Raw genomic sequence first — 19,049 nt, 5'->3', positions numbered from 1 at the left:
TGTTCCAAATGCAAATAAGACATTCCTCTCAGGAAACCAATCTTAAACTTCTGTGACATAAAAGGAAGCCTTCAAACTGAAAGCACATTGAATGTGTACAGCTTTACAAAAATAATAATTTAAGGCAAACTTAACAGTTACACTATATCCATGATTATAGCTGAAAAAACAACATTAATTCAAGTAACAGGACTGTAATTTGGAATGACTTTGCAAAGTCATCCCACTTACCATACATAGCACAAGCAAAACAACTTCAGAAATAAATAAAACATGGCAAGAAAACGCTACAATATCAGCCAACATCCCAGATACTCACATTCTGTAAGGGCAAGATAAAACTGATGCAAAGAGGATCACCTGCTCCAAACCATTTCCTCTATGGAATGGGTGTCCATGGAGGGGATTAGGACCATTACATGCTGTAGATAAATGCTTTTGGTTGCCGAGTGAAGAATAATGAATGTATAGCTGAATTCCATGATATTTTATGTGAACAGTGAGATGCGGTGGAGAGAATTACTCAAGTCTAGAAAATAAAGTGTCAACCCTTGCTGCAGTCTAGGCATGCGGGTCACATTTTTACTAATATGAAGTTTCGTCTCTATGCAAGAAAATACAAGCTGGTAACTTCAAAGACATGCATTTTTCTGCCCTGTGATTTTAACTGGTGTTGTTTATGGTTAAAACTGAAAATCAAATAACACATCATGGCCCTATGCCAATAGAGCTTCGCTTAGGCATTACTACTATGACCATGGGAAGCCAACTGGCAGCCATGAGTGCTGTTTGATCCCTTTATTGTAGCCTTCATGTTTTGCCAAAGATGCCTACAAGCAGAAGTCTGCTACACTTTTACAAAGAATGCATTATTTGGAGAAGTGACAAGCTGCAGGGTGTGCAGCTGAACCATTAAAGCGCATGTGATATATGAGAAAGAGAAAATAGCAATAATCCCTAAACTGAAAAAAGAAAGATTTTCACATTCAGCACCTCAAACACTGGTTTAAAAAACTGCTATGCATTCACATAGATATTATATATAGCTTAATGTACACATTACACACGCGCGCACGTATTGCGCACACACTTGCGCACGCGCGCACACACTTGCGCACGTATTGCACACACTTGCGCATGTATTGCACACACGCACGTATTGCACACACGCACGTATTGCACACACTTGCACACGCGCGTACACTTGCACACACTTGCACACGCGCGTACACTTGCACACACTTGCACACGCGCGTATTGCACACACTTGCGCACACACGCGTATTGCACACACTTGCACACACGCGTATTGCACACACTTGCACACACACACGCGTATTGCACACACTTGCACACACACACGCGTATTGCACACACTTGCACACACACACACGTATTGCACACACTTGCACACACACGTATTGCGCACACACACACACTTGTATCACACAACATACACGCAACACTCACTTGTATCGCGCGCACACACACTTTCACACGTACGTATTCCACACACAAGCATTAGACATTCGCATTACACAGACACGCACACACGCACATTACATAGACACGCGCGTTACACACACTTGTATCACACACATCACACACACACATTTGTATCACACACATTACACCACACACACATTACACCACACACACATTTGTATCACACACATTTGTATCACCCACACATTTGTATCACCCATACCCACACACCACACACACACACGTGTGTCACACACACACACACACACACGTGTGTCACACACACACACACACGTGTGTCACACACACACACACACACGTGTGTCACACACACACACACACACGTGTGTCACACACACACACACACACGTGTGTCACACACACACACACACACACGTGTGTCACACACACACACACGTGTGTCACACACACACACACGTGTGTCACACACACACACACGTGTGTCACACACACACACACGTGTGTCACACACACACGTGTGTCACACACACACGTGTGTCACACACACACACACGTGTGTCACACACACACACACACGTGTGTCACACACACACACGTGTGTCACACACACACACGTGTGTCACACACACACACACACGTCACACACACGTGTCACACACACACACGTGTCACACACACACACCTAATGTCACACACACACACACACACACCTAATGTCACACACACACACACACGTGTCACACACACACACACACAGTGTGTCACACACACACACAGTGTGTCACACACACACACAGTGTGTCACACACACACACAGTGTGTCACACACACGTGTCACACACACACACGTGTCACACACACACACACGCGTCACACACACGCGTCACACACACACACACACGCGTCACACACACACACACACACACACACACACCTGCGTCACACACACACCTGCGTGTCACACACACACACACACACCGTGTCACACACACACACGCGTCACACACACGCGTCACACACACACACACGCGTCACACACACACACACACGCGTCACACACACACACGCGTCACACACACACACGTGTCACACACACACGTGTCACACACACACGTGTCACACACACACGTGTCACACACACACGTGTCACACACACACGTGTCACACACACCACACACACACGTGTCACACACACACTTGTGTCACACACACCACACACACTTGTGTCACACACACACACATTTGTGTCACACACACACACATTTGTGTCACACACACACACATTTGTGTCACACACACACACACATTTGTGTCACACACACACATTTGTGTCACACACACACACATTTGTGTCACACACACATTTGTGTCACACACACACATTTGTATCACACACACACAAACACATTTGTATCACACACACACAAACACATTTGTATCACACACACATTTGTATCACACCACACACACACGCACTTGTATCACACACACACACCACACACACATTTGTATCACACACACACACCACACACACATTTGTATCACACACACACACACCACACACACATTTGTATCACACACACACACACACACACACACACACACACACACACACACACACACACCACACACACATTTGTATCACACACACACACACACACACACACACACACATTTGTATCACACACACACACACACACATTTGTATCACACACACACACACATTTGTATCACACACACACACACACACACACACATTTGTATCACACACATTTGTATCACACACACACACACACACCACACACATTTGTATCACACACACACACACACACACACACACACACACACACACACACCACACACATTTGTATCACACACACCACACACATTTGTATCACACACACACCACACACACACACCACACATTTGTATCACACACACACACACACCACACACACATTTGTATCACACACACACACACCACACACACATTTGTATCACACACACACACACACCACACACACATTTGTATCACACACACACCACACACACATTTGTATCACACACACACACACCACACACACATTTGTATCACACACACACACACCACACACACATTTGTATCACACACACACCACACACACATTTGTATCACACACACATTTGTATCTCACACACATTTGTATCACACACACATTTGTATCACACACACACACACCACACACACGTGTATCACACGCACACACGACACACACGTGTATCACACACACACACACACACGTGTATCACACACACACATTTGTATCACACACACTTGTATCACACACACTTGTATCACACACACTTGTATCACACACACACCACACATTTGTATCTCACACACATTTGTATCTCACACACACACACACCACACACACACATTTGTATCACACACCACACACACACACACACACATTTGTGTATCTCACACACACACACATTTGTGTATCTCACACACACACACATTTGTGTATCTCACACACACACATTTGTGTATCACACACACACACACATTTGTGTATCACACACACACACACATTTGTGTATCACACACACACACACACATTTGTATCACACACACACACATTTGTATCACACACACACACACACATTTGTATCTCACACACACACATTTGTATCTCACACACACACATTTGTATCTCACACACACACACATTTGTATCTCACACACACACACCACACACACATTTGTATCTCACACACACACACCACACACACACATTTGTATCTCACACACACACACCACACACACACATTTCTATCTCACACACACACACCACACACACACATTTCTATCACACACACACACCACACACACACATTTCTATCACACACACTTCTATCTCACACACACACACCACACACACATTTGTATCACACACACACACACACACACACATTTGTATGTATCACACACACACACACCACACACACATTTGTATGTAACACACACACCACACACACATTTGTATGCATCACACACACACACACCACACACACATTTGTATGCATCACACACACACCACACACACATTTGTGTCACACACACACACATTTGTGTCACACACACACACACACACATTTGTGTCACACACACACACACACATTTGTGTCACACACACACACACACATTTGTGTCACACACACACACACACATTTGTGTCACACACACATTTGTGTCACACACACACATTTGTGTCACACACACACATTTGTGTCACACACACACATTTGTGTCACACACACACCACACACACACATTTGTATCTCACACACACACACACCACACACACACATTTGTATCACACACACCACACACACACATTTGTATCTCACACACACACACACACACCACACACACACACATTTGTATCACACACACACACACCACACACACATTTGTATCTCACACACCACACACTTGCGTCACACACACACACACTTGCGTCACACACACATTTGTGTCACACACACATTTGTGTCACACACACATTTGTGTCACACACACACACACACACACACTTGTATCACACACACACACTTGTATCACACACACACACCACACACTTGTATCACACACACACACCACACACTTGTATCACACACACACCATAGGTTCATACTAGGCTATCTGCCCGAGGGCATTTACAAGCCTAGCCCATAGTTTTGTGGCTTACGCCACCCCTTTAGTATGGGGAACTATACCCATTATTTTGCTGTGCCTCTGTCGAGCAGTGACACTGAGGTAATCCCTGGGGTATATCTGCGATCTCCCATCCATTGGTCAAGATTTCCACACACACACACACACACATTTGTGTCACACACACACTTGTGTCACACACTTGTGTCACACACACACTTGTGTCACACACTTGTGTCACACACACACTTGTGTCACACACTTGTGTCACACACACACTTGTGTCACACACTTGTACACACACACACTTGTGTCACACACTTGTGTCACACACACACTTGTGTCACACACACACACACACACACTTGTGTCACACACACACACACACTTGTGTCACACACTTGTGTCACACACACTTGTGTCACACACTTGTGTCACACACACACTTGTGTCACACACTTGTGTCACACACACACTTGTGTCACACACACACTTGTGTCACACACACACTTGTGTCACACACACGTGTCACACACACACGTGTCACACACACGTGTCACACACACACGTGTCACACACACGTGTCACACACACACGTGTCACACACACACTTGTGTCACACACACACTTGTGTCACACACACACTTGTGTCACACACTCAGACACTTGTATCACACACTTGTATCACACACTCACACACTTGTATCACACACTTGTATCACACACTCACACACTTGTATCACACACACACACACTTGTATCTCTCACACACACTTGTATCTCTCACACACACTTGTATCTCTCACACACACTTGTATCTCTCACACACACTTGTATCTCACACACACACACCACACACACTTGTATCACACACACACTTGTATCACACACACACACTTGTGTGTTGTATCAAACTGGCACACACACACTTGTATGGCACACACACACACTTGTATCACACACACATTTGTATCTCTCACACACACACACACACTTGTATCACACACACACACCACACACTTGTATCACACACACACACCACACACTTGTATCACACACACACTTGTATCACACACACACACCACACACTTGTATCACACACACACTTGTATCACACACACACTTGTATCACACACACTTGTATCACACACACTTGTATCACACACACACCACACACCACACACTTGTATCACACACACACCACACACACACACTTGTATCACACACACACACCACACACACACTTGTATCACACACACACACACACACACCACACACACACACACACACACCACACACACATTTGTATCACACACACACACACCTCACACACATTTGTCACACACACACACACCTCACACACATTTGTCACACACACACACACATTTGTCACACACACACACACATTTGTCACACACACACACACACACCTCACACACATTTGTCACACACACACACACACACCTTATGTGTCTCACACACACACACCTTATGTGTCTCACACACACACACCTTATGTGTCTCACACACACACACACACTTTTGTGTCACACACACACACACACACATTTGTGTCACACACACACACACACATTTGTCACACACACACACACACATTTGTGTCACACACACACACATTTGTGTCACACACACACACATTTGTGACACACATTTGTGACACACATTTGTGACACACATTTGTGACACACACACACACATTTGTGTCACACACATTTGTATCACACACATTTGTATCACACACATTTGTATCACACACACCACACACATTTGTATCACACACACCACACACATTTGTATCACACACACACCACACACATTTGTATCACACACACACCACACACACACACCACACACACTTGTATCACACACCACACACACATTTGTATCGCACACACACCACACACACATTTGTATCGCACACATTTGTATCGCTCACATTTGTATCGCTCACATTTGTATCGCTCACACACACACACACACACACATTTGTATCGCTCACACACACACACACACACATTTGTATCGCTCACACACACACACACACATTTGTATCGCTCACACACATTTGTATCGCTCACACACACACACATTTGTATCGCTCACACACACACACATTTGTATCGCTCACACACACACACATTTGTATCGCTCACACTCACACACACTTGCGTCACACACACTTGCGTCACACACACACACACTTGTGTCACACACACACACACTTGTGTCACACACACACACACTTGTGTCACACACACACACATTTATACACACACATTTGTATACACACACACACACACATATATTACACACATTTATACACACACATTTATATTACACACACACACACACACACATTTGTACACATACACAGACACACACACATTTATACACACACACTTACGCACACACACACACACATTTGTATCGCACACACATTTGTATCGCACACACATTTGTATCGCACACACACCACACACACATTTGTATCGCACACACACACACACATTTGTATCGCACACACACACACACACATTTGTATTGCACACACACACACACACACACACACACACATTTGTATTACACACACACACACACATTTGTATCGCACACACACACACACACACATTTGTATCGCACACACACACACACACACACACATTTGTATCGCTCACACACACACACATTTGTATCGCTCACACACACACACACACACACATTTACATATTACATTACACACACACATTTGTATCACACACACATTTGTATCGCACACACACACATTTGTATCGCTCACACACACACACACACACATTTGTATCGCACACACACACACACACATTTGTATCGCACACACACACACACACACATTTGTATCGCACACACACACACACACATTTGTATCACACACACACACACACATTATGTATCACACACACACACACATTATGTATCACACACACACATTATGTATCACACACACACATTTGTATGCGCACGCACACACATTTGTATGCGCACACACACACATTTGTATCGCTCACACACACACACACACACACACACACATTTGTATCGCACACACACACACACACATTTGTATCGCACACACACACACACACACACACACATTTGTATCGCACACACACACACACACACACATTTGTATCGCACACACACACACACACACATTTGTATCGCACACACACATTTGTATCGCACACACACACACACATTTGTATCGCACACACACACACACACACACACACACACACACACATTTGTATCGCACACACACACATTTGTATCGCACACACACACACATTTGTATCGCACACACACATTTGTATCGCACACACACATTTGTATCGCACACACACACCACACACACATTTGTATCGCACACACACACCACACACACATTTGTATCGCACACACACACACATTTGTATCGCACACACACACCACACACACATTTGTATCGCACGCACACACATTTGTATCGCACGCACACACATTTGTATCGCACATTTGTATCACACACACACATTTGTATTGCACACACACACATTTGTATTGCACACACACACACACATTTGTATTGCACACACACACACACATTTGTATTGCACACACACACACATTTGTATTGCACACACACACACACACATTTGTATTGCACACACACACACACACACATTTGTATTGCACACACACACATTTGTATCGCACACACACCACACACACATTTGTATCGCTCACACACACACATTTGTATCGCACACACACACACATTTGTATCGCACACACACACACACACACACACACATTTGTATCGCACACACACATTTGTATCGCACACACACATTTGTATCGCACACACACATTTGTATCGCACACACACACACACACACATTTGTATCGCACACACACACACACACATTTGTATCGCACACACACACACACACATTTGTATCGCACACACACACACACACATTTGTATCGCACACACACACATTTGTATCGCACACACACATTTGTATCGCACACACACACACACACATTTGTATCGCACACACACATTTGTATCGCACACACACACACATTTGTATCGCTCACACACACACACACACACACATTTGTATCGCTCACACACACACACACATTTGTATCGCTCACACACACACACACACTAACACACTCTGCACACACACACACTTGTATCACTCACACACACACACACACTTGTATCGCTCACACACACACATTTGTATCGCTCACACACACACACACACACACACACACACACACACACACACATTTGTATGCGCACACACACACACACACACACTTGTATGCACTCTGCACACACACACACACACACACACACACTTGTATGCACACACACACACACACACACTTGTATGCACACACACACACACACTTGTATGCACACACACACACACACACACTTGTATGCACTCTGCACACACACACACTTGTATGCACTCACACACACACACACTTGTATGCACACACACACACACACACTTGTATGCACTCTGCACACACACACACACTTGTATGCACTCTGCACACACACACACACACTTGTATGCACTCTGCACACACACACACACACACTTGTATGCCACACACACACACACTTGTATTGCACACACACACACACACACTTGTATGCACTCTGCACACACACACACACACACTTGTATGCACTCTGCACACACACACACACACTTGTATCGCTCACACACACACACACACTTGTATCGCTCACACACACACACACACACACTTGTATCCACACACACACACTTGTATCCACACACACACACTTGTATCCACACACACACACACTTGTATCCACACACACACACACTTGTATGCACTCTGCACACACACACACACACACACACACTTGTATGCACACACACACACACACACTTGTACGCACGCACACGCACACACTTGTACGCACGCACACGCACACACTTGTATCGCTCACACACACACACACACACACACACACACACACACACTTGTACGCACTCTGCGCACACACACACACTTGTACGCACTCTGCGCACACACACACACACACTTGTATCGCTCACACACACACACACTTGTATCCACACACACACACACTTGTATCCACACACACACACACACACTTGTATCCACACACACACACACACACACACACTTGTATCCACACACACACACACTTGTATCCACACACACACACACTTGTATCGCTCACACACACACACACTTGTATCGCTCACACACACACACATTTGTATCGCTCACACACACACACACTTGTATCGCTCACACACACACACACACACACACTTGTATCGCTCACACACACACACACACACTTGTATCGCTCACACACACACACACACACACTTGTATCGCTCACACACACACACACACTTGTATCGCTCACACACACACACACACTTGTATCGCTCACACACACACACACTTGTATCGCTCACACACACACACACTTGTATCGCTCACACACACACACACATTTGTATCGCTCACACACACACACACATTTGTATCGCTCACACACACACACACATTTGTATCGCTCACACACACACACATTTGTATCGCTCACACACACACACACATTTGTATCGCTCACACACACACACACACACTTGTATCGCACACACACACACACACACTTGTATCGCTCACACACACACACACACACTTGTATCGCTCACACACACACACACACACTTGTATCGCTCACACACACACACTTGTATCGCTCACACACACACACACACACACACACACACACACACACATGTATCGCACACACACACACATGTATCGCACACACACACACACACACACACACACATTTGTATCGCTCACACACACACACATTTGTATCGCTCACACACACACACATTTGTATCGCTCACACACACACACATTTGTATCGCTCACACACACACACACACACACACATTTGTATCGCTCACACACACACACACACACACACACACACTTGTATCGCTCACACACACACATTTGTATCGCTCACACAGACTTCAGATGATCAGGGAAGCAAATGACAGATTAGTACACTGTATGACACCAACATTTGCTCAAATAAAAAGGGTAAATGAAAGTCAGACGTGGTGCCAACAGTCATGCTTGCTTACTTCTCAACAATCAAGGGATCTAATGCAACAGTTTAGTGCTGACACCACTAAAGAAATGTCTGCCGAATTAAGTACACAGGCACATTTTCCATAACACGAGTCCAGAGTGATACAAAGTACAGGTATCCAAGGTGAAGACATTATACCAACAGCTGCTGTCACAAATATACAACAAAATCCAAAGTCTGCACAGAACCTACAAGACGGAGCAATTTAATAAAATAAATAAAATGAAAATGTAAGCGCTTTCACAACATACAAGTCGCTTCATCAGACAAATCAAAAACAGTTAAAAACATTCTTATACAAGTTCAGTTAAATCAATTAATGATTTAAAATTTAAATCTCTGAATGTCAAAAGCATTAAACCAATAGGTGCTTACAAATAAATACAGAAATATGCATAAAAAACGTATGCAAATAAAAACCCAAAAATATATAAATATTTGGACATGGCTCTATACTTTTTTTTTTTTTTAAGACATGCGTTACTATGTTTCAATGGACGTGCCTTAAGAAGGGTTTCAAAGAGGACATACCATTGAGACCTGGGAGGCTTCTCTGCATTAAGTAAAAGGATCCACTTTTGTTCAGCTGACTCAGTACGGTTTTCTAAATCTCCCCCTCATACATTTACCTGTATTACTTGTAATACTAAAAATCTGAAAGTGTGTGTCAGATCAGTATTCATTTTGAGTTGCTAGGGCGTTGCTGTCCTTTTGATTATTGATGTCCCTGATGTGATCAAGTATTCTGTCTTTAATCTATTGGTTTTGCCCACATAGTATGCATGGCACTTCTGGCAAAACGAAAAGTATACTATGTTAGCAGTTTTACAATCTGCATAGTAGTTCATCTCGATAGTGAACTTGCACATAGGGTGTGTATAAAAAAAAAAGAATTAGTATAGATGTGTTTACAACAGGTCTATTCCCAGAACTAGTTCCATCACATAGATGTTGTTTAACAGATTTGATAGAAAACAATGGTGTATAGCCTATCTTGTTCATTAGTCCTGGAGCACTACGTAAAATATTCCAGTTTTTCTTAATGGCATTACAATATTCATTAATGTCACTCGAGTACTGAAAAAACACCCTGAAAATATCAGGTTGAAATTATGTTCCTTTACCAAAATATGGCTTACACCTATTTTTTTTTTTTCTGTCCATGCTTCATCCATAGCAACATCTATTCCCCTAGCTTCGTAACCCCCTCTCTAAAAATTCAAATTTAATTTCAGAGAGAGCTTTCTCTGCATCTGTATCATTGTCGTGTAACCGTAGCACTCTATAGATCTGACCTTTCAGTGTGTTTTTAGGAATATGTCCTGGATGCATACTTCTATGTAGGAGTGCATTCTTCCTTGTGGGTTTCTTGTAGATGCTGCTAGACACTTGATTTAAGTCAGATTTGGTCAGCAGCACATCTAAAAATTCAATCTCATTCAGAGAATATTTGAATGTAAATTTCAAAAAGTTGGTTGTATTGTGCATATAAACAAAATCATTTAATTCCTGTTGATCACCCTTCCTAACAGAAAAATAACTTCCACAAAACGAACATACCATATAATCCTGTCACAATAAATATTTGTTTCAGACAGGATGTGGACAGATTCCCAATGTACCAGAGCTAAGTTAGCATAGCTGTTGGCACAAGCAGTGCCCATAGCTACGCCAACTTTCTGAAGATAAAAATCCTTGTTAAAAGTACAAACGTTTTCTAGAACAATTTCCATAAGAGCACATATCAACTTAACCTGGTTAGAAAAATGTGCTAGTCGTCAAAAATTATCTGATCATTTCTATACCCCAGTCATTAGGGATGCTAGTAAAGAGAGACACAATGTCTAGAAAATAACTGCCCAAAGTAGATATGACAGTATACCGTCTCTTTAAAAATGTTTGTCTTTTAAAATAGTGTTGCACGTATCTAACAGTGCATGTAAGTTGTTTCTCAGAAAATAGAGGCTCCGTGCACCAGAGACAATGGGTCTCATGGGTGGAGTGTTCCTGTTCTTATGTATCTTAGGCAGACCATATATTCTAGGTATCAATGGAGGTGTTGTGTTAAAAAATTCAATAAATGCTCATTGATCAGTTCTGTCATTAACAAGTCAAAAATCAAGGAGGACACTTTTTCCATAGTGGTGTTCACAACGGCTTACATTGATATGCATTAACATCGTGTAACAATTCCATCCGTGTAAGGTATAAATCTCTGTCAAGGACAACTATGCCTCCACCCTTATCAGCAGGTTTGATCTCTATGAAGTGCATATTCTTAAGTTCGTTAAGAGCTAGATAATCCTGGCTAGACATATTACAAAACAATCAGCTCTAGTTCCTTCATTGAATAACGGTCTAAATTAAAGTTCACATGCATTGACAAAGGTTTGAACTACAGGATCACTGTTAGGAAAAGTACTAGGCTTTTTATAAGAAAAGGTAGCATTAGCAAAACTCTTTATACTTGGTTTTCAATGTGAGATTTCTACCTAGCAATCTCAAGTCTTTCAGCATTTCTGTATGGTCTGCCCGTTTAGCAGGAATAAAGGGCAGGCCTTTATTCAATAAACACAATATGTTCACAAGTTAGTTCTAACGAAGAAAAGTTAAAAATTAAACCAGAGTTCAAAAGCGTCTCCTTTTGACAGTTTGTGTATTCCATTCTGCACTGGGCCGGCATTGCAGTCTCCCCTTTCTTCTCAGGCTTCTGGATCTGTTGTTTATCTGCAGTGGATCTCTCAAAATATTGTTTTTGGCATTATTCGCCATTCAATAAATGTGTATTAGCATATGTGCCAGTTTGCGGTCTAACGACAGGAGTCGACTGGTCTGTATGCTCAGTGTTGCTGGTACTAGCTATAGAACAACAGTTAGGGCTTCTGTGGTTATATCGTCTGTTTTATCACTCGAAGCACAGACTGTGCTAAAGAGTGACCAGCATCAGATAGCGTTGTAAACGCCATTACAGCCCTAATTTCTTCAATAGGCGTACTAGGCAAAGTCTGAACTGGATTAACACAGACGGGAGCCAACGTTTTTGCTTCTTCCCATGGCCAAGAAAAAAACATGTTGATTACAGAAAATTTTAAAATTCCTTTGTAGTTTTTTTTTTTCATTTTAGTCAACTGTAGTCTTTTCTCATAGGCTATAGTACTTTCCTGTAGCGAATCTATTTCATCTGCAATCACATAAGTAAATTGACTATGCATAGGAGTTCTGTAAAGAAACAATGTCATTCTTCAGTTTAAGTTCTATGGGTAAAAAGAAATCAAGGGGTTAATATATTGGGCACTAAACTGTAGATTCAGTTGTTGCCGTCTGCGTAAAAGTTCAGGGTAAAATTTGCCATAGCTGGGCATATTGAGTACCCAGAGACCTCTTGGTATGACTTTATGCTCCAATGATGCTTGTAGGTGCAAGCATTGCCACTGCAAACGCTTGTATTTGTAAAGTTTGTTTTCCATCTGTAACATTGTAGGAACTCATGCGATAATCTGTTGCCCTCTAAGCTACTGTCCCCTTCCTTAGTAAGACTGGAATTCAAAAGTGGATTCTCATCAAATGATTAGAATACGAGACAGTCTGTCAAAACAAATATCCAGTGAACGAGGATTTGATGGAGCTTCCAAATCAGCTGTTTCTGCCATGCCCCTTTCTCCTCCCTGCAGGAACTGCTCGGCATGTAAACATCTATACTAATTACTTTTACACATACCCTATGTGCAAGTTCCACTATCAAGATGAACTACTATGCAGACTGTAAAACTGCTAACATAGCATACTTTTTGTTTTGCCAGAAGCGCTATGCATACTACGTGGGCAACACCAATAGATAATTTAAAGACAGAATACTTGATCACATCAGGGACATCAATAAGCAAAAGGACAGCAACGCCCTAGCAACTCATAATGAATACTGATCTGACACACTTTCAGATTTTTAGTATTACAAGTAATACAGGTAAATGTATGAGGGGGAGATTTTGAAAACCGTACTGAGTCAGCCGAACAAAAGTGGATCCTTTTACTTAATGCAGAGAAGCCTCCAGGTCTCAATGGTATGCTCTCTTTGAAACCCTTCTTAAAGGCACGTCCATTGAAAGTTAGCTCAACACATGCGTTGCCATGCCCAGATATTTATATACTTTTGGGTTTTTATTTAGGTATGTTTTTTATGCACATTTCTGTACCGTTTATTTTTAAGCACCTATTGGTTTAATGCTTTTGACATTCAGAGATGTTTTTATTGCCCTTTTAAATTTTAATTCCTTAATTGATTTATTAACTGACAACTTATATAACAATGTTTTTAACTGTTTTTGATTTGTCCGATGAAGCATCTTGTATGTCGTGAAAGCGCTTATGTTTTCATTTTATTTATTTGATTAAACTGTTTCGCCTTGTAAGTTCTGTGCAGTTATTAATTTTTAGTGATACTTCAGTTTACTGCACCATTCTGAACCCTTTGCTCGTTCTTGGCTTTTACAAAATCCAAAGTCTCCAACAATAACATGCTGTTTTATCTACTAGTAAATATACATCAAGAATGTGCAACGACTGATGTTTATAAGCAAAGAATACACAGAGAAACCAGTAACAATTATAAAATACACAGTGCTGATGCTTACTACAGGTAGTCTGATGTATTGAAATGGAAAGCAGAAGAACCCTGTTTAACTATACTCCTATTACAAGTGTCTATAAACAAACATATAACCAGCAGGATGTGCAACAGCAAGCTCACCCCCACATAATACACAAACAGTTACACCAGAGTTTTACTTGACTACATTTTAAAGATTATTAGAAATACAAACCCTTATGTCCTGGTGGGAAATGGCAACTTTACTGGCTCGCCCACTCTAGTGCTGAATGATTTCATGTCCATGATGACATCCCTCTAGTGATGTGTACCACATAACAGGGGACATACAGACAATACAATTACAGCATCGGAGAGGAGAGGCCAGAGGTAGTAGATGCCAGCAGTGACATGCATGAAGTCACCATTTCTGCACAGTTACAGCATTGCAAGAAAAATCTTCTCATGTACAGCAAGTGTATGTGATGGTGCAGGTTGCTCCTCTCCACTTCCCCTGCGGAATCTGCTACTGGCAGTAGTACAAGGGACACTGAAGGAAAAATAGAGCAGCCAGGCAGCCGACCGTCAGATGTGAATAGCTGAAGGGAAACAAAGACTTTGCCACTGAATGACCAGCACACACTAATTTAGCATAATAAACATACCTTCATCTTAGACATTAAAAGTCATAGAAGTGTCTTCAAAAAGATTAGAAAAGATGGTCAAAAGGAGCAGCACTCTTACTCCTTCCCAAAACAGAACTTCACGTGCCAAATACCATGTTGTTAATAAGGAACTTTTGTAGAGGTTAGGCTACTTATTAAGGTACAGTTCTACTTTTAGATTTACTACTTAATGTTAAGACGTTTTATATCTACGAGACGGACACAGTTAATCACAAAACAATGAGACAGAACTAGAGCAGTTTATTATTGTATAAATTTACTTTCATCAACTTGGGGGAGGAACTAAGGCAATGCCGTCTGGTTTTATTTACGTGTTTGCATTAGCTCCCAGGGTACTGCACTGAACACGTGAATAATTGTAGGCTCAGCCTAGGTTACAACAGTTAAACGCATTTGGTTACAGCGTCTATCACATCATCGAATAAGTGAATATCAAATGCTCACGAGCAAATATTCACATACTTGAAAACGGTATTGTGGGGGGCTGCACCCCCACTAAATATATATTCCTACTGCGAGATCACACTACAGTGAGGAAAGGGCAAAAATACCAATCTTCACTGTACCGCAAAAAAAAAATTCATACACTTAAGGAACATGAATATTCGCTCATGTCAGCGTACAATACTCACGTACTCAATGATGCGATATAGACCCGGTTAATAAGATAAAGTAAAAAAAAGTATAATCACATGTACATATATGCAGACATAACAAAAGAATGCTAAAAGGAAGTAGTGATGGAGGATGAAGATGAGGGAGAGCAAGGAAAATAGTGTATATACCCTAGAGACAGGAAAATGAGATTCTGAAAAGTTGGATGTAATAAACTGGGGGTCATACTTAAACTGTCCAGATTTCTGCCTCATATTTTTGGTCTGTTCATGTATGACGGGCAAATCATGGAGGATGGAAGTTAGAAAATAACGACAAGCGTTTGAGGTTCAGACTAAATACTTTTTAGAAAATTCATGCTACTTGAAAACTTTTGTTATTCCATCAAACCAAGTTTATAACAGCAAGATTTAAAAACTCTCGCTATTTTGGGGCCTTTTCTCCCCCATTAGTTACAGCTTTTGTCCAGATTTCTTGCTCTACGAGGTTGGGAGTTATGGATTGTGTAAATAAATATATTGTATGGAAATGTCATAATAGTGAGTCCCTGGCTGGGGGGGGGGGGGGTAAGGTTGCACTCCCTCGTCTCGTTCAGCACTTAGGTCGCTTGCATTTCGTGTGTACCGTTGTCCTTAACTTCACGGCATGAGGTTATGAACTATCGTTTAAGGACTGGGCTATAAATTAACAGATTTTTGTACGGGGGTAGAGGTTGTGCGCTGGCTAGTACCGGAAAGTACTTTTGCGGGTTTTGCACTAACTACAATTCCCTTCAAATGACCGAGCAAAGCCATTACAAACTCATGTTTCTTGGCAAAAAAAAAGGGGGGTGGGGGGAGCCAGTTTTTGAACTTCTGTCCCAATATCTTAAAAAATACCAACAGTGTTAAGGCAACAGTTTGACAGGACGACGTCCCTATTAGACTTAAAGACACTGGCACAAGAAAACCCACGACAAAAAAAAATATTTTCTTTAACCCACCCGAACCTCATGGTACCAACACTGTTCATAACAGAAACACAGATGGGGAAAGTCACACGACGTTTAAGCAGCGGGTGTCTGGTAAAATATTTTTCTTACATCACGGTACCGGTTGATAGCCAGAAAAAAAGTTAAAACACAGAAACTACACCACATTGACAAATGTATCTTTGTGGTCCCCATAATCCCAACACAATAACATTTACTAATATACATGCAGACTACTTTTGCCACATAATCTTATCTACAGGAAGTGCATTCGAGGCACGTTTCAAACACACTACCGCTACACAATACATTTAACAGTTCCTTACCTATTTCTGTTTCTGCCATACTGAGATTATGCTACTACAGCCCCAAAATACACCTACAAAATTCCAGCACTACTAAATTTTACACTTTTCGAATCCAAGATAGCACAATTACACAATAAGCTTCCACGTGGTGTATTAATAAACTAATTAAAAAGTGCCCCATTGATAGGCAGATTCTGCAGCCATGGGGACTGACGTACTCCAATCATGCATTTGCATTGAATGCGTTAACAGGTGACGTACTGGCCGTGTAGAGAATAGGGTTACTGTTGCAACAATTTGTAGAACTGACGTTTTGAACCAGGGGAATGAATAGACAGCGATAATTTATATTCATAAACCATTGTTGCTGTCACATTACCTCTCAGCTGCGCAGACTTTTGCCTAACGTTTTTGTCTTTTCCTCATAAAAATTGTGTTTTTTCTGGCAAATCACGAACAAAT

General features: G+C 41.9%; 1 protein-coding gene across 1 annotated transcript in view; it reads right to left on the bottom strand.

Annotated features, from left to right (window-relative positions):
• ATIC (5-aminoimidazole-4-carboxamide ribonucleotide formyltransferase/IMP cyclohydrolase) overlaps positions 1-18,751 on the bottom strand; it is a 1,003,526-nt gene extending 984,775 nt beyond the window's left edge. The window contains exon 1 of the mRNA XM_044075723.1: positions 18,606-18,751. Within this exon, the coding sequence (XP_043931658.1) occupies positions 18,606-18,624 (19 nt within the window). The 5' untranslated portion in view covers positions 18,625-18,751. The remainder of the gene's footprint in view (positions 1-18,605) is intronic.
• Between the last annotated feature and the right edge of the window lie 298 nt (positions 18,752-19,049).

Source organism: Protopterus annectens, chromosome 6.part1 (assembly GCF_019279795.1).
Source record: "Protopterus annectens isolate FY-2018-M chromosome 6.part1, PAN1.0, whole genome shotgun sequence".
Classification (NCBI taxonomy): Eukaryota; Metazoa; Chordata; order Ceratodontiformes; family Protopteridae; genus Protopterus; species Protopterus annectens.
The sequence above is the reverse complement of the archived record's forward strand: the minus strand, read 5'-3'. Positions and strand labels throughout refer to the sequence as shown.